This window comes from Chroicocephalus ridibundus, chromosome 8 (assembly GCF_963924245.1).
Source record: "Chroicocephalus ridibundus chromosome 8, bChrRid1.1, whole genome shotgun sequence".
NCBI classification, from domain to species: Eukaryota; Metazoa; Chordata; class Aves; order Charadriiformes; family Laridae; genus Chroicocephalus; species Chroicocephalus ridibundus.
Window position 1 is genome coordinate 7443766 of NC_086291.1, and position 18713 is coordinate 7462478.

At 43.6% G+C, this 18713-nt stretch overlaps 2 protein-coding genes across 6 annotated transcripts in view; both read left to right on the forward strand.

Moving 5' to 3' along the window:
- RAB3B (RAB3B, member RAS oncogene family) overlaps nt 1-14147 on the forward strand; it is a 58121-nt gene extending 43974 nt beyond the window's left edge. For all 5 annotated transcript variants that reach the window (XM_063343965.1, XM_063343964.1, XM_063343968.1 and 2 more), the window contains 3 exons: nt 977-1095; nt 8973-9097; nt 11957-14147. In XM_063343965.1, the coding sequence (XP_063200035.1) occupies nt 977-1095; nt 8973-9097; nt 11957-12144 (432 nt within the window). In that variant the 3' untranslated portion in view covers nt 12145-14147. The remainder of the gene's footprint in view (nt 1-976; nt 1096-8972; nt 9098-11956) is intronic.
- Nucleotides 14148-16805: 2658 nt separating this feature from the next.
- Nucleotides 16806-18713, forward strand: part of NRDC (nardilysin convertase) — a 29917-nt gene continuing 28009 nt past the window's right edge. Inside the window, exon 1 of the mRNA XM_063343097.1 lies at nt 16806-17178. Within this exon, the coding sequence (XP_063199167.1) occupies nt 16853-17178 (326 nt within the window). The 5' untranslated portion in view covers nt 16806-16852. The remainder of the gene's footprint in view (nt 17179-18713) is intronic.

The window sequence follows — 18713 nt, forward strand, 5'->3', positions numbered from 1 at the left end:
GAAGGTAAGGCCTTTTGCCTCCCTGCAGCTGTTTCATGGGGTTGCTGTGTGCCAAAAGATGGACGGAATGTGCTTTTTCAGATGATAGGTATCTCCTGAATGAGAGATACTGTTAAGCACACAACTTCTCTCCCTGGTTCAGAAGGCGGGTCCAGGGGCAACGGATTGGCTGCCGGACTGCTGATCTGATGTAGAAATATTCCTCAGTTTAAGAGCAGGCACCCAAAATGTGCAGAATAAATGTTGTTGGCATCCAACAGATGGTAGCTGATGTGTTTTCCAGCTGTCACAAGTCTTGAAATGCTTCTGTTGTATGTGCCAGGATTTCACCTTTGTGTTTCCAGGCTGAACACAGAAATGACAACTGCAGGTAAAAGTATTCTTCAGCACTCTAGAGACAGAATTAAGCTGGAGAGGATTAGTAAATCTTGAATGAGTACGTGCACCTCAGACATTGTGATTGGGACATTCCACATTAAATTCTCTTCGTAGAATAATTTTCATTGCATCGAGTCTTTAATTGTTGTCTTTAACCTCAGGTAAGAACCAAGTCACCCACAGCATCTATCTCAAGGATGTTTTCCTGACCGTGACATGAAATTGCAGCACATAAATGTCTTTTGCCTGGTATGGTCCTGGACTGCTTTCCATTGCCTCTGCTTTGAAGTGTCAGCTTTCGGTGAACTCTGCTAAGATTTTATTATTGCATTGAGACTGAGGCAGAGAAGAGCAATTAAAGGGTTGACATCTTTGGTTATTTTTTTAATAGTACATGTGTCAAAATGCATTTAACAAATCATAGTTGATGCAAAAGCCCAATTAATGCTAAAATCTAAGTAGAGTTCATTTCAGTGGGAGCAAATGAGAATTCTAAAATATATAATAAGAAAAAATGGCTGCCTTATTTTAGATCTAACTACAATTCCTGTTTCTGTAGAATTGAAGTCTTAAAGCATAATATTCCCTTCTGTTCCAGGATACAGCTGGACAAGAAAGATACAGGACCATCACTACAGCCTACTACCGAGGAGCCATGGGCTTCATCCTCATGTATGATATCACCAGTGAAGACTCTTTCAATGCAGTGCAGGACTGGTAGGAAATAAGTTATTGTTGTTGTTAGGTTTGTTTGTTTGTTGGCCAGTTCTCTCTTCACAATTGTTTGTTGAGGACATCTGACATCCCACCCTCCGCAGTGCTTTGCATCACCGTATTCCTTCCTTTTCACCTAAACTCTGGTTTAAATAGTTTAGTTTTAAAACTCTCCTTAGAAACAGTTCTACGGCTTGACTTTAATGGAAAAAGTTACAATTCAAATATAGTAGCACTATAGCAATTGTTGCTTTTAAAAGTCCTAATTTATTGTAAGGAAATCAATCCTTTTAATGCATTATTTGGGCTTATGAGGTTTCTGGGTATGCTGCTAAAACACTCCATTTAACAGTGGTTGTTTAAGTCAAATCTCATTTAAAATCTAATAAGGTTAAATCTTTCCAAACTGCCTTAAAAAGTGATTATTATTTTTTGGAACCTACAAGCATAGACACATGGAACAGTATTCACCTTGCCTAACTGGCAATAATTAAAAATCTAACTTTAGCCATTTGAAACTTGTGATGTTTAAGTTAGTTACAGTTGTAATAAGAGGAGGAAGAGCAAGGTTTAGGACAGAAAGCAAGGGTGCCCCTTGGAAAAGGGCCTGTCTGTTACCATTGTCTACAGCAGGACCTGAACAACTCTGCAGGGCAGAGATCAGGGTGGGATGGAGGAGAAGCAGTTATCTATTAAATGGGAAGGGTGGGGACTTAGCCTTAAAACTAGCCATGAAAAAGATTCTCAGGTATTAGAAGCTCCTCTGGCTCCACTGAATTCAGTGTAACTGCAGAAACATCAGAAAATGGTTTCTGATGACAAGCCAGGAAATGTTTTTGGCTTACAGTGAAAAAAGAAAGTGCCAGGTCAGTCACTTTAAAAACTCCATGGCAGTTTCAAAGCTGCATTTGTAGCCAGGCTCATCTCCCACAACATTTTGGTGTGTGCTTTCCTTTCCCTACCTGGAAGCTCCCCTTGTAGCTCATGCCACCTGTTGTCTTCCTCAGGAAGAAATGTCCCATCTCACCCACACTGATCTGATTTTGGAAGCGGAGCTGTGGCCCAGACCTTCTTCCTGCTCTCCTGCCTTCCAGACAAGTACACGTAGGAGAAGGAAGGGTAGAGGTCTTCCCAGAAGAGGCAGAGCACGTGTTGTTGCTGTGGCCACGGGCGATGCCTGCAGCTGATGGGAGGTGTTTTCTCAGCAGGGACCCAGCACAGAGCCTTGGGGGGAAAACATCTGAGCTGCTGGTGTGAGGTAGAGGCTGCAGGCATAGCACAGATAAGCAGAAGGCTGGACCCTGTTGCTGGAGCCCATGTTCTGCCATGGCATCCTCTCAAAGGGATACCAGACTTTGTGTAGGACATACAGGGCATGGGGAGGCAGGGGAAGGGCTTTGTTTATCCTCAGAAGTAGTTCCCTTGTGGCCCCCCTCAAATGTCTTGCAATCATTTCAGCTTGTTACCCTGTTGCTGTATACTGCAGATAGGTACGGTCAGCGTGCAAGGAAAGGCAATGCGGTTGTTAATGTAATCTCCCAAGTCCAATAGGTTGATCTGTAATGGTCTTTTCCAACCTAAACGATTCTATGATCTCAGTGGCTTCCCAGGAGCATGTGACAGCAGCACGTAGGTGACTTAAAATTTTCTTACCTAGCAGATCAGAAGAGCCTGTTTCTCCTGGAACATACGCGAGCTATGGCACTGGCTCTTAGCATCCAGCTCAGTATGGCTTTTTGTTGAACACCTGTTCTATATTCCCTAATCTAGGTTCTAACTCAAAAGCCACAACAATGTTTCTTCTAGTAATTTGTCCTTCCTCCAAGACTGCCCATTATTTGTTCTCATCCACTGAAGCGGTTGGTCATGATCATTACGTCTAAAGCCGTAGTCTCCGCTTTCACCCCATCTCCAGTATCAGGACACCATGCTGCAGAAGGTGAACTGCAACACCTTCCCTGAGCTGTGCATCAGCAGCTAACGATAGAGGAATAAATGTTTTCCTTGCTATAAACACAAACCCAAAAGCTTTGCCAAAACTGGGTTCCTCCACATGGCATACTTTCCACCAAGCTCAGATGAAACTGTTTCTCCAAGTGTCTGCACAGGGATTTTTTTTCCATGGGAGTACAGGCATGTGAGTGAGGGCAATTTCTTTCACTAAGCTATAAATATTTTCAGCTTGGTTCCCTGATGAAACAAGGTGTATATGACCAGTACATCTGTCTGTCTGTTGGTTCCTCTGTACTAAGTTTTGCTTGCAAGTCTCAACTTAGCCAAAAAATACCAAATTTCAGTCTCTGAGCTGCTACTATTTTAAAGTTTTGTACAGGCAAAGTTTAACCTGAAGCTTTGTATTTGAAGTGGTCTAACCTCTCTTCCATCAAAGGCGATGGTGCACGGGTAAGAATTAGGAAAGGTCAGCTTTGTGTATTTGAATTTATGTCTTCCTGTGCTATGGAAGCTGTATGAATATCTTTGCTAAGAGCACCTTGTCAGCAAAAGGACAGAGGTGAACCGTCAGTTTGTTTTTACTCTGTACGTCAGGAATCATTCCAACCAGTTTTAAGATTCTGAGCCCAAATGATGCAGTGGGGCAGATAAAATCAGCCTGTGGTAGCCCATTTCCTTCCTTTCTGAAGCTTGTCCACAGGAGAGATGAGGACTGTGGCAAAGCCAGCATCGCTGGGCCAGCAGAGTCCTCTAGCGGCCATGCCGCTAAGAGATGTTTTTTTCCCAGTCTGCAAAATTGCTTTCTAAACTTCCAAAGGGACAAGCAATGGAAACAAAAGCTTTTGTCTGGTACTGATGCTGCTATATCAGCCTCTGACATTTGCTAGCATAGCGAGTAGGTAGGATTTTTGGTTGTTTTTTAGGTTTTTGGGGTTTTTTTTTCCATGCTGAGTGATACAGTTATGCTTCAAAAAAACATTACACTGGATTTGGTCTTCAGTCAGAAGATGTGCTCTCCCTGGAACATGAAGGTGTCTACTACTTGAGCTCCTTTAGCTCAGAGCCTGTATCTCCATGAGCCTAGTCTCTTCTTCAGGTCAAGTGTGAGACAGCAGCAGCATGCCTAATACTAATAACAGAGCCTTAATAGTCCTGCAGTGCTTCTCTTTGGTGCTGGTGAGAGGATGGAGTGGCAGCAATTGGGAAGCTGCACAGGCTGCAAAGTCAGCAGCATGCCCCTGATGCTCAGCCCTGCCTTGTCTCATCCATCACGTGTGTTCTAAGACAATGCTTCAACCCTCATTGACATTAAATGAGACATCCACCTGGAATATATGCAAAAGCTAACAGGCAAGCTCATCCCAGGTCTTCTTACATCCTGCAAGTTTACAGAAATTACAGCAATTAATCCTACGCATCCTTTCTCTCTTTTAAGTGTCTTGCTATCCTACCTTGCTAGTGATGCATTTTTCAGTGTCCAGCTACGCTAAATAAAGAATACTGTTAAGTTGAATATTTTGTCATAAATGCAGCATGATGCAGCGGATAGGCTGACCTTTTAGACATTGAGAATAAATCAGCAGGACTCAGTTAATGTGAATTAAATCCAGTAAGGAACTTGTTAACCTTCCCAGTTATTTCTAAAATAGCGTGTGTGGATGGAATTTGAGTGTTTCTCTGGCATAAGAAGATGAGTAAGCCACCTGCCATGCGATCATGGGACTGAGTTCATAAAGCAAACACAATCAAGTTTAGGAGGATACCTCAAAAAAATCATCAGCAAATAAAATATGAAGTGATGCCCCTTCCACTAACTTTTGGCTGCTGTCCATCCCAGGCCATTCTCACCACCTGGTAAGAATTTCCTACCTGAACATAATGCCTTGGTCCTAAAATTGTCACGAAATCTTGGAATGGGTCAAATTGTGTAGAGTAGTCATGTGTTTTACAGTAGGACATTCTCCATTCCGAAAGCCTGTTACTTCTTGCTGGTGCCCTGACTACTGCTGTTTAGTGATTCAGGTGGTTTTTTTTAAGATACTGGGTAAGCAGGTTGTCAATGTGAGTCTCAGCCCATCTCACTGCTTTCTCTTGTGCCATCTCTTCCTGCAGAGTTCCCTACAGAAAACAATCCAAAAGCATGAACAAACAGCTGAACCAGAGACCTAGCACTCCAAGTAAGCTATCACCCATGGCAAACTCTTGCGTTCTGTTGAGCTCATAGGGGTGTGCACATACATCTCAAAATTCATCTTCCTAATTACACTGAAACTGTGGGAAGGTAGCCTTGTGCAAAGTCAGCTGTCCACGAGAGAGAAGTCTTTTCCCTTCTAGACCTCTCCAGCATCTTAGCGCTCATGTCCTTCCTCTAGCTGGCAAATTGTCAGAGCAGGTTGTGCTCACTAGCCTTATTATTCTCCAAGCCTTGTCACGAAGCTCCAACACATCCCCTCTAAAACTGCCTCCCGTCTACATATGGTGCACTGTACCTCTCATCTCTGGCTCATTGGCATATGACTGTTTTAACGGCCTCCTGACCTGGCCTCACTTGCCTACAAAGGAAATGAGAATATCTCTTCCAGTCTGCCATATGATTTCTTCCTTGGGTGATCTTTTCACCGCACCCTTCTTATGGGTGGGTGTCTTAAAGAGGATTCTGGTTTGCTTTGTGTCACTCCAGAAATACTTTACCTAAACCAAGTAAAGGCGTTCTTTCTCCTGACTGAGGAGGATTATGGCTGTGTATCAGGTATTTAGATAAGCTCTCCAGGTAGTATATGAACGTGAAGTACAATCTTTCCTTCATTCCCATGAATAACCCCAATTAATGATTATTATCTTAAAGCAGCTGAGAAAGAGTACGATACTCAATTTAAATGTATTTGGGAATATTTAGGACATGACCTGTTCTCTTGCTCCCTCACTGGGAAAGGTACAACAGGTTGTATGAGAAGCCTTGAAAGATTAAGCCTGAGCGATTTTCCTTACTGCAGTGCAGCAAGAGTACAGTCAGGTTATTTTATAAGAAAAAGCATAAATGGGCAAAAGCAAAAATGGGTTTTACCTGATAATTGAAAATTATTTTGTTTGAATAATAAGACGTCTTTCCTGTAGGGTGAATGAAAGGGTTAAATAAGCTTTCATGGCTTTCAGCTCAGTTTCTAGATTTTTATTTTTTTTTTAGTAGGCTCCTTTGACAGTTACTATTTGACATTGGCTCGATAGTTTTGTATGTAGATAAATCAGTGAGTTTATACCTCATTGAAACTGTACTGAAACCAGAATATACTTGGCATTTGATACTGTAAAGTAAATAGAAAATATTATGGAAACTCTGCTTTGGATAATCTAGACAATTTCACAGAAGGGAAGAAAATAATTGGTTAAATTTAACTTAGATTTAAGTTACAGCTGGGTTCACAAGTCATCAGCTTTATTTATCTTTAAGGCTGATCTCCAAATTAGGTTGTTGATATATCCATGTAACTGTGAACCTGAGACTATTTTTCTTCAAAGTGTGAAGCATAAAAACCATGCTTTATTGTTAATTTGGGGAATTCAGCACAAATAAGGCACAGCATTGTTATTGTGTCACAGAAATATGTTTTTCCCCAGTGTGTATGTTGGACTGCCCTGTTGAAACATCTCAATTGCACAGGCCTTTTTATTTTATTTATTCATTTATTTACCTTTCCAAAAGCTTCTGGAAACTTGCTGCCTTTCTTTTTTTATGGGGATCAGGGTTTCTTTTACGCATTCTTCATAGACTTTTTTTGTTTGCTTGTTTTTTATTCCTAATAAATGTAGGTATCAGTGTTCTGCGAGAAAGGTTTTTCACTAGCTTGTACAAAACAAGAAGAAGGATGACTTTCTGTGGAAGATCGCTCATGCTTTTTTCTTCTTTTTCGTTTTCTAAGTAATTCTGTTTAAGTAGCTAAGATTTGGCAGTGTGTCCCCATACGACCCCCCAGGGGCTGATGTGAATCCAGAGAGAGGACTGGGAGTCAGAAGAGACACCTGGTTGTAGGTGTTTTAAATTTAATTTGGAAAGACTTTCTTTCTCTCTATTGCTTATGGAGGGAGACTGGGGAGATTTCATCTTCCTGGGCTTTTGGTTGATTTTTGAGGTCACCCCCTTCTGTGATGAGACTTGAGAAACCCCAAAGAACTGCATAAAATCATCTCAGACTCATACCAGCTCTCACAGGGCCTGTCTACATGGAGGCACTCAAAAGGGTGGGAGTGGAGGAGCCAGAACTGGGACTGGAGTGAGTGCCTTTCCAGGAGGACACTAAGAAGAGTAAAAGGTTTCACTGCACAAAGTCTTCAGGGTTTTTTATGTGTTGCAGTATGAGTCTGGGCTTGTGCAGTGCGCTTGGTTTAGGTTTATGTTTTCCAGTGCGATCCAAACGGGCTGCTGCTTAAAGGCAGGTAGCACAGTGAGATGACCCCCTTTTTCATAGACAGCTGTGGAGTAACGTGACTGGCTGCCTTCCACGGAAAAGGCAAGTAAGCAACTCAAACTAATTAAAAATTATCATTAGTAGATCAGAGCTGGAGGCTGCTGCTAATTCAGAAGAGAAGGATTCAAGTGCTTTATTGTTAAGGGATTTCAGGCAAACTAAACAGAAGTGAAAATCTGAGGGGACTTCTGGCTCTCCTGGGAGAAATGGCAGGTTTGCCTGAACCTGTAGTGTCCTGTATGGAGGGGTGGCGAGAAGGGGCAAAGAGTGGGAAGGTGAGTCAGGGACTGGAGGAGGGAAGGAGTGTATCGCTTCTGGCAGAGCAGCCTAATTACCTTTGGGAAGGAGGGAGTCTTAAAAGATAGAGCTGACTTGGTGAAGATAAAATAAGTTGGGCCGGTCTGAAAAAATGATTGAAAATGAATGGTACCAAGCTAATACTGCTCTGCTGCTCGCTCTGTGACACCTCACCCAGAACGGTGGGAAAGGACTGGTCCCTCAGGATAAACAGCAGAGAAAAATTTATTATTTTTTTTTTTTTGTCACAGAAAAACTGTAAAGAGGGCAAATGGAAGGTCAGACTCCTGGGGTGCACAGCTAGCTCCACTCCAGTTTCAACATGAGCCACAGAGAGCTTTAGAGGTTCATGCTTAAGCTCCCATGCGCTTGGTCCCACTGTCACTGAAGCTGGCATTTATCTGTGATTGCATCTGCTGTTTCCTGCCTTAGGTATCACTTAATCCTGCTGGGTTCAAATATTAGCTCACAGAGCCTCCCATATCTTCCCGATTCGCTAAATTTGTGTTTCTCTTTAGCTTGGGTTCCCACGTTTCTATGCAATTTTCAGTCTCCATGAACCAGTTTTCCTGTTCAAGGAAAAATGACTTAATGCTTCCATCTGTTTGACTCTCAAAATACAATTTCTTATGGTGTGACTAAAACTCTGCAGTAAATGAGCATCTTTTTTGTTTGCTCTGCATCGTTGTTGTTATGTGTTTTCTAAGAAGTTGTAAATCTAGCATGAGATGTGTATCTATTGTATGGCTTTCTCTATAGGGACAATATACTTAAGAGGTATAATTGACTGTTGTTCCTCTGACAGATAACAGCTGGAGGAGAATAAGCTTTAGAAGAATGCTTTTTTTTGTCCCTAGACTTCAAAAATTATTCAATTTGGCATTTTGTCTGGATCTTTAAGATCTCAGGATCTTTAAAACACTTGCAAAGTCTTAACAAGAAACTTTATTGTCACACAAAGTTAAGGAGTAGTAAAATAGAATGGTGCTATAAATTACATAGTCTGTGCTCTTGCTTTATGTGTAAGCTTGGTCATTTGTCTTTTAACCAACATACAGCCTTGAGATGTTGATGTGGTCATTAATGGTACTTGTTTTCATGCTTAACATATGATGGTAATTTGGCACAGCTGGTGGAACGTAACAATCTTCTTTTGACCTGCTGTAGGGCCACACAAATCAAGACTTACTCCTGGGACAACGCACAGGTGATCCTGGTCGGAAACAAATGTGACATGGAGGATGAAAGAATTGTTCCTGTGGAGAAGGGGAAACTTCTGGCGGATCAACTAGGTACATGCCAAAGCTTTTCTTTCTACTCCTTTTCCTCTGTGTCTTTATACTGTGCTCCTTTTAATTTGTAAGATAAAAAGTCCTTCCAGCAGTGATACTTTAATAATGGTATCACAACTAAGAAGCGCAATATATTCCATGTCAATATTTTACTTGCTTAGTGCTGAATACTACCTTCTTGTAGCGTTGCTGTGTCTGTAAAGCCAATATCTAAGGATGTATGGAAGATAAAAGTTTGTCTGGAGAGAATAGCTTTTATTAGCTCAGCGGAATGAAAAGAGGAATTTTTTTCATAAACACAGTTCTGTCTCCAGGTCTCCAAGTACCATATAGTCATTTTCAGAATACAAACATTGAACTTTTTTTGTAGAAGAAACTTTTTTTTTTCCAACTAAACAATGAAAAAAGATGTTTATACATCAGAACTGTGGAGTTGAGAAAAATATATTTTAGAAATGTATCAGGCTTCTCTATCCAGGTAGGGAAATGACATTATGTTATTGATGTGGGATAGAGAAAGCAAAACAGTTCCGTTGAGAGGAAGCTGTGATTCCAAGGACAATTTAAGAATGAACAGCAAAATAAACTTATCCTAATTTCTTATTTATTTATCATTTTTTGTTATATATCATAGCATATATGAGCTTTTTAATACAGAATCAGGGCTTCTGTGTTAAGATTTAACTATACTGTTGTTTTCTCTTAAAGAATCGGCATAATGGAAGTATTTCTTTAGCTTGTAAAACTAGAGATTCTTACCAGACCCAAAGGAATCACCATCATCCCCAATTTATAAAATCCGATGTTGTCCTCAATTCTTAAGCAGTAACTGGAGGTGCATAATATATTGTTAAACTGGGGGTACTGGAGTTCCAATACATTGTGGTAGTTTAAAGTATGACCTTGATCAAATTGCCAGTTATGGTAAAATCTTAGATGATGAGTATTTATTAGTTGGGGGTTTTGTTTTGTTTTTTTTAATGAAGGGAAGGTATAGAAACCCTGCTCATAGGTGGGTATAAAGTGTGGCTTTGTGATAGGGACCTGTGATATAAACAAAAAGATGGTCACTCTTCCAAAGAGTTAAGAGCAATCAGATTATTTTTTTATGTTTCACATGAAAAAAAAACAAAACAAAAAAACAAAAAAAAAAAACAAAAAAAAACCCAAACAAAAAAAAAATCACATCTGCAAAGGCCCACAGGTTTAGAGCCTTCTAGAATAAATTCGACATACGCTAAGCACAAAGGGGTCCCATTCATGACTGGAGCCCTGAGGCACTGCCTTCATAAGCAAATGATGAGCAGATACCAAACTAAACCCTCTAATTTCCCATCTTTATTATTATTGTAATAATAATTCTTTACATGTAAGACTAGCAAAGCAAACGAAGACATGGTTAGTTTGCAAAATCAGTTACGGGCTCTTTTTTTACACATCAGAATTTAATTTGCTTTTGAAAAAATGAAGGTGAATAAACTCGGTTCCTGGCTTGCAGACTCTCAAAACCGTTCTGAATATATGTGTGCCCACATATTTTCCAAGAGTAATTACACTGTTAGTAATTGAAAATTTGTCAGGAACAATGTAACAGCAAGTAGAGGGTTTTACTGGAACTCACACTCCTATTTGGACTTCTCATGTTTTTTTCTCTCCAAAAAATTCATGTTTGTTTAAAGACAAACTCGGCATCTAGAATCCGAATTCTTTAGGTATGGGACACTGCCAAACGCACACAGCATTACCACAGCAACCGACTCCATCAGTAGGAAACTGTTCTGCTGAAGAATCCCCAGCTCTGCCCCTGGCCTGTCCGAAAAATGTATCTTCTATTATCAGTCATTTTTTCCTTATCTTAACTGTGCTAATGTGTACAGTATGATCTGAAATTACGTGGCGCGTTAGGTGGGAGGAATCTTTTTAATTGACTGTTGACTGCTTAAACTGCTAGCTTTCATCATAATGATTCACATAAAGGTTATCCTTCAGTGTGTTTGTCTAAGTTTGTATAGTGACATTAACATCAATGAAATAATTTCTTAATCAGATTAAGAAATTGTTGTTGGCCTGAATGTGAGCTACACTAAAACAGATTATGCCACAGCAGAAGCTAAACCGATGTGGGACTGACAAATATCTAAGTTCAGTTCTCTGATTTTGTGTGCCTTTTATATAAATTTTTAATCACCATCAAAAAGACAGCAAGCGGGGCAGACAGAACGCCCCTCTGATGCAGGACCGGCCGCTGAAATTCCTCTGTAGGAGGCACACAACATTATTTGTAATTCAGCAATGCTGAGCGGTGCTTGTCAGACCAGGCGTGTTAATCACCCTGAAGAGCTTTCTGTCTAAACAGACAAAGAATGGGGAAAAAAAACAAGACCAAAGACATGGAGCATCTTGCTCACAAGTGCAGAAGTTGGTCAGCAGGAGGAATACAGCCGGGATCTTGCTTCTCTGCTCCCGCCAGGCTGCAGCAGTGGTTGGTAGTGAGCCAGCCCCGTCCCAGGAGGGACCCTCTGGGCATCGCTGGTTGGTGGCATGTCTCCAGCCCAGGGGATCGTCACTGATGTAAGGGGAGAATCTGACTCCCTCATCCTGGGTTTATTCAGATCTGTATCATCTGCAGATGAGTTTACCCAGGTGACGTGTATCCCTCTGACTCTTACTGATGCTTGATAAATTTTAGAAGTATTTCTGCTCAGTGTTCTGAGATTGTAGGAATCAACCGACCTTAATAATTGTCCAGTGTCTTGTTTTACTAAGGTGAATTCCGAAAAAATGGTTAGTATTTTAAAAACCATCTCCATTATCATCAGCCTCTATCAATTTTAATTTTTTTTCCTACTTTTTTCACAGGTTTTGACTATTTTGAAGCTAGTGCCAAAGAAAACATCAATGTAAGGCAAGTGTTTGAGCGCCTGGTGGATATAATCTGTGAGAAGATGTCGGAGAGTATAGAATCGGACCCTTCCAGGGGCACCTCGGGAAGGAGCATGCGACTCACAGACAACCCTCCCCCTTCGCAGCAGAACTGCTCGTGCTAGTGACCTTTCTCGCTGAGAAGTGTCCTCCTCCTTTCCTGACGAAATTTTATCTTTTCATTTGTGGTGGTGCATTATCATGTAGTCCAAAGGCAGAAGTCTCTGTTGTAGGAAACTGGTATGTTTGTTTAATGTGCTGGAGTGTTAATATTATATATTTCCTCATCCAATAATTTAAAAAAACAAAAATCTGAATAAATATTGTAAGTGCACCTAGTGTTAATGTGAGTTACACTGAAGAAAAAGAATTGTATAGTGTTGCAAATGTTGTTTCCGCAGAGAATGTTGCATTTTTAATTATAAATTCCTGTACTGCAGAAAAAGGGTTTTTTGGTCAAGAACAGCAGGAAACATAAAAACCAATTAGAAGGGATCAGGTATGAGGGGAAAAAAATCTCTTTTAAAGCAAGAATATGCTTTTTTTTTTAACATTAAAAAAAAAAATCAGTCCCCAGATATTATGAGTCACCTCTAGTTGCCATCCTCTAGCATGGACCTTGGTTTTCCTGTACGATGGAGCAGAAAGCAGTGCGTTTCTGCCTGACAGCTGGAGGTCCTCCAGAGAGCGGAGTGGGAAGGTGAGGCGGGTTTTGTGTCAAACCTCTGAATTGACGAAGAGCACCTGGAGGAATCAAAGCTGCCAGGCAGGGGGGCAGGAAGAGGAGGAGGAGAAGGAGGAGGCCGCCTTGCAGCCATACCTTTTGGTGGGTGCTGTGTGCAGGAGAAGAGCCCTTCCAGGGGCTGCCCTTGGCCTTGCCTTCTCCGCCACCACCAGCATCAGCGTGCGGGGTGCTGGGGGTGTTGCTATCCCAAATCCTTTCTTCCTGGAAGCACAAGAGCCTACTCTCCACCAGCTTTTCCTCCCCTGTGTCCCATAGTTTTATCTCTCCAGGTTTGGATCTACTCTGATTGACTGCTTGACGGTGGATTTGTTGCAGGACGGAGGAAAGGAGGAACTGGCTGCTGCATGCTTAGTTGGGAGGCAAAATCTGACATGTAACACTTGGAAGAGCACTGTCTCAGAAAGATAAAAATACCAGGAGCCAAAATGTGAGTGCTGGAAAATATTAGTGCCAAGATTACTAGATTTTCTTTCTGCATTTTGTTGTTGATTTTTTTTTTTAATTTTGTGCTGGATAGGTGCGTGCGTGGGGGTGGTTTTTCTGGTTTCAGATTCAACCACAAAGTATAACTTAAAAAACAGGAAGATTGATTAATAAAACATAACTGCAAATGAAAAGTGGCAAAGATGTCCCGTTAGAGTTACCCTATAGATGTTTTGTTGCATCATTCTCTGAAGGGAGGAACAATTTTTAATACCTAACATATAAAATATTCTTATACTTCCAACATCTCTAAAATGACAAAACTTCTACATCTGTGTGCAGAACTCCGTGTGCCTTAGCCACACGCAGAGCTTGTACTTCTCTGAAATGTATGGAGGAACGGCTTTTGTGAATCTGTGAAATGACATACACTGTTTGCCTTTATGATCATACACTTGTTTGCGCATCCCAGCTCCAAACAGGGATTGCAAATTGTGTCTGAAAGCGTAAATTAGGTGGATCTGGAGAGTTTGCTGTCTTAAGGTGAAAATTCCGAGAAGTTTTATGGCTTTACTTTAGGCCTATGAACTCCTCTGACCCAGGAGACTTTCTGATGTCAGAAACTGGAGTCGAGTATCTGCCCGCTGCACTGTAATTTGCTGGATCATGACACTGGCAAATGCCTTTGTAATTTCGTTCTGTCTCGAGGTGTAATAGTTCTGAGAAAAAAGCACAATACTCTGGAGAAAAATGCAACTACGTTGATGTAGTTTGAGCTCATCGTGGCGAAGGCTTGATCCCTTCGTTTGTTTCTATGTTGCTTTCAGAAATCTTTACTGTGACGTATTTTGGGTGTGTGTGTGATTCGTACTGGAAGTGTGATTTGTGGAATGTGGTTATTGTATCTAAACCCCTGAAACTGCAAAATAAAGAGAAATATAGTCACCGGGTGTGGCCAGAGACCTTGTGGGAGCTTCGTTACTAGTGTGTTAGGCAATCGTGGGCATGTATAAAGAGGGTATCTTTTTAAAGCTTTTAAAATACATTAAACTACATTGATCTTTTTTGACAAGGTGATGATCCTTGAGCCCAGCAACCTGGAATCACTACGGAGATTTAAAACAAAGTGAAAAGAAGGATTATTTGGCCAATGAATGCGCAGTGCAGTGTTTTAATGTAGCAGAAGTAGGTTTTAGGGCAACTTGTGTTAACTAGCAAAAAGAAATAAAAACTGCCACAACAGCGAGCGATGATTTTGAGCTGTGCAAGTACAATGGAGTACCTCAATGCAAATGGTGATTTTTTTCAGCTCAGCAACCCAATGGTAAAAGAAAATGGATTCAGCAGACACAGAATTTCAATTCCTTTGTTTTACTTTTTTTTTTCCCTAGCGAAAAAGACCTATCCCTTTTCTACCCAATATATAATTGTGTTTCATTGTGTTCCAATCAAGTCAGATGTATTTTTTTTAAGAATACAACTACATTCCAGGTCCCTCAAGCAAGGACGGGTAAAAAAAAAAAAATTTTTTTTACAGCACAAGCCAGCAAGTAGCTACATGGCAGTATAGTCTGAAGAACTGGAACAGACAGGCAGGAATTCTGCCCTGCCCTGTGCTGCATACATGGAGAAACCTAGTGCACAAATCCTGCGGAGTTTATTTCAAGTAAGAAATAAAATCATCACAGGCAACTGACACAAACATATCTCCTTTAATGTATATGTATCTCATCATCTTACATTTGCATTAAAAGCCGTGAATGAATACAGAGAAAGCCTTTTGCCTTCAGTGGCATGCAGCTGATTTCAGTATCGTCGGAAAGTCAGTAATTGTTACTTGCATTAACTTGTAAGAGGTAATGGCAGAATGCAAGACAGTAATTTGTCAAGGCAAGGGAAATAAGAGACTTGCTTGCCCTGAAGACAAACCCAAAATGCTTCATGGGGTCTTGTATAGAGCCTTCCGTTTGACTGGCAGTGTCCCAGGGTAGTAGTGTTGAAAAAACAGTATGGCTACAAGATTAAAAAAAGGGGTACTAGAATGTGAAGGGAAGAAGCGATTGTTCTTTGCAAGCTTTTCTCTATTGCTTGTACGATACAGCACTGAGTGCGCCGTTCTCCAGTAAAAGCCATACAGGAGGCTTTGGGTTAGGCATGGGTCTTGGCTTCCATCTTGTGGAGAAATAAAGCACTAAAGTATTGGGTAGACATCCACTCTAAATTATCTTCCTAGGCACCCAGCCCAAATTATCGTCTCTGTATCTCAGCTAGCGCCCCCTCATTTGTATTAGCCTCTGACTCCTTAACTTTGCTTTCATCATCTCTTGCAGTCACATAGACTTACACACACACAATAACTGGTATTACAGGAATAGCAGAAAACAGAGCAAATATGAAACAATGCAAAAAGGATGTGATAAATGCAATGGCAAGCTTCCCAACAGCTCTCAAAGCGTTACAAGGATCTTGGCATGCTATTTGGAAACGCCAGCTTCAAAGAGATTTAAGACAAGAGGAAAAGCATCATTCCTGTTGACAAGACTTGAAATTGCTACACCAGCACTGTGGTTTCACAGGGGGGAAAAAGTATATTCATAGATTGGAATACATGGAGACCTACTGGACTGCAAAGACTATGCCATATCAAGAACAAACGCAGTCTTTTCAGTGTCATGGGTACATACTTTAAGCTATTAAGGATACCATTAGGGGAAGAAAAACAAATCAGCAAAATGAGAAGTCAACAATAAGCATGTACTGGACCTGTCAAAAGACCGGTGGCACTGCTGGTTGAAATAAAACTGCAAACTCAAGTCTAGCTCACTTAAGTGTTGAAAAACACCTGATAAAAGCTAGTTTTGCTATCGGATCAACCGTGCGGTCAGGCGTTTTGAACCCTAAGAACAGCCACGTTTCTTTAAACAGATTCAATGCGGTTAGCGTTTGGCTTCTCCAGTGACCGCTGAGGGAGGCCGATGGCCGCCATCCCGTTTCTTCGTGCCAAGTCTCGGTCTCGAGTTCGGCGCTTTTGGCTCGGGGCTGGGGACGGAGGCCCGGAGCCAGGCCCCGGACCGCGCTCCCTCCCGCCGTGAGGGACCGCCCGCCGCCCCGCCCTGAGCTGGGGGGACTGCGCGCCACACCCTTCTTCCGGCATCTTGCACGAGCTGATTGGTCCTGTCAGGAGTGAGCGACAGCTACTTGGACCAATAGTGGAAGGAAATGAGAGAAGGAGGGTGATTTCCACCAACCGGCGTTTGGACTGTTCCAACGCAAGAGCGGGGGGGGCAGCTAGGAAGGCAGGCGGGCATAAATGTCGGACCGCGGCGGCACATAAAGGAGTTCCCGCAACCTGGCTCTGTTTCTCTCTCTTTCCCTCCTCGCTCACATTTCTGTGTCCTCCCGCTCCGATTTCCGACAGGCTCTGCCTTTCCCTCCGCCTCTCTCCCCGCCTATGGTTTCCCCCACCCCTCCCACGCCACCAGCATTCTCTCCACCAATCGGAGCCCCGACCCCGACCAAGCGCCGGCCTGCGATTGGTCCGTTTTTCCCCACCTGACTCCGCGGCGGGCGCTGACTGGTGGCGCTCCGCAGCCGTCGCCGAACCGTCACCGCGACTTCCTCGTGCGGCGGAAGCGGGCCGGGCCGCGGCGGCGCGGCGGTGGCGCATGCGCAGTGTCGCGGCCGCCTTCGCACGGAGGTGCCGAGCGGTGCGGGCGGGGGCCCGCGGCCTGGCGGGGCGCGGCTGGCTGGGGCGTGCCGTTGCCCAGCCGCTGTGGTACGGGATCGCCGCCGCCATGCCCGGGAGGAACAAGGCAACGACCAACTACAGCTGCCCGGAGCTAGCGGTGGGGCAGCAGGCCGGGGAGGGCGGCCGCGACGTCAGAGGCCGGTCGCCTCAGGGGGATGAGGAGGACCGCGGGGACTTCGGGCCCGGCCCCAACCTGGGCGACCCCGACATCGTCAAGTCCCCCAGCGACCCCAAGCAGTACCGGTGAGGGCCGGCGGCGCCCAGCCCGCCCCCGGAGGCGGTTGGCCGGGGAAGGCTTAAAGCGGAATCGGGGGGGGAGGGCGGACACGATAGGCTGCCGCTGAGGCAGCCCCCGGGCGGTCTCTAGGGCAGGCTGGGGCCTCCCTTCCCCACCTGCCCCCGGGAAACCAGCCCCGGCCGAGGGAGGAGGTGCGGGAGCGGGGCTGGGTGCCGGCCGGCCCCTTGTCCCCGCACACCGGCCACGGCTGCGACCGCGGGGGCTTGAAGTCGGGCTCGTCTTGGTGGCCGGGGAAAACAGGGGTTTCTCTGGGAAAAACGGAGGCTGGGGGTTCACGGGCGTGTTCTTCCCAAGGTGGGCTGTCTGGTTTGCGTGCGGTCAGGGGCTTGGGGCTTGCGTGGAAAGGAAAAATCAGTACTTGGTTAAAGGCTCTGCTGTGACACTACGTTTTCGAGGTACAACGATATTGAATGGTCAGTTTGCAGCCCAGGTCCGGGCAGTTCGGTTCCAAAAGCGTGAAGCTGAAGTATGAAATGTGGTTGAAGTATTACAGGGCAGGTACCAACTTAAAAAAAGGCTGTTGCTCTTCCCTTTTTTAGATGATCTTCCAGATTTTAACACAAATAGGTCAGTGAGTTGAGACAGAAATTACTTTTACGCTCCTGTTTTGCTTGTGTCTTCATTTGTGTTTTTCTGAGTAGTAGCTCTGAAAGTGCTAAGAAAGATCATCTTCCCTGAGCGCAGCCCACAGCGTCCGTGGCCTTCTTGCGGTGAGACTCGGCTGAGAACGGCCAGGGGAGGCTGAGCACTTTGGATGCTGTAAGGCAGTCGCTCTTGAAGGGACGCTGTTGTAACTCCTCTGTTAGGCAGAAGATTATTCAGCCCTTGTTAGAGATGCTTTTTTATCTTTGCTCTTCATGATGTCTAATCTGTGCAGCCAGTGGAGAATCTGCCTAAGCTTAAGCCTGGAACTAAAATTTGGATTTGCAGTGACATTGGTTGACAGCGAAATTCCCCGCTGTCTGCGTGAAGAGGACTGTGCCCATTGGCTTAGGGAGAAACTCGCTCCTTCCCTTCTTGCCCTACTTCCTTGCTGCGTCCTCTGGGTCTCTGCCTGCCTCTCCTGCCGGCGTTCGTACTCATGCTACTTTGCAGGAGGCTCGTCTTCCTGCAGAGTTCACAGAGACTGTCAGCTTAGGAAACTTCTGCCTTTACTACCTAAAGCAGCACAGTGATGAAACTTGGGAAGTCCATTGAAAACCATCACTGGCGATGTATTTTGAGGGTCAGGAACCTCCTCTGTGTGTAAAGAAGCGGAGAGTGTGTTTGCTTATAGCATAAGATAAACTAATACCAACATCTTCCAGAAATCCTGCTCTCCATGCTTAACAGATTTTTTTAGTTGGAAGCAGAGCGCCACATCTTCTCAGACTGATTTCTAGGTGTGGGAAGTGAGCCGTGCACAGAGCAGAGGCAAGTGTTACCCTTAGGAAGGAGAACTTCAGTGTCGCTGAAAGTAAAGAATAACTGTGTCCGCTAA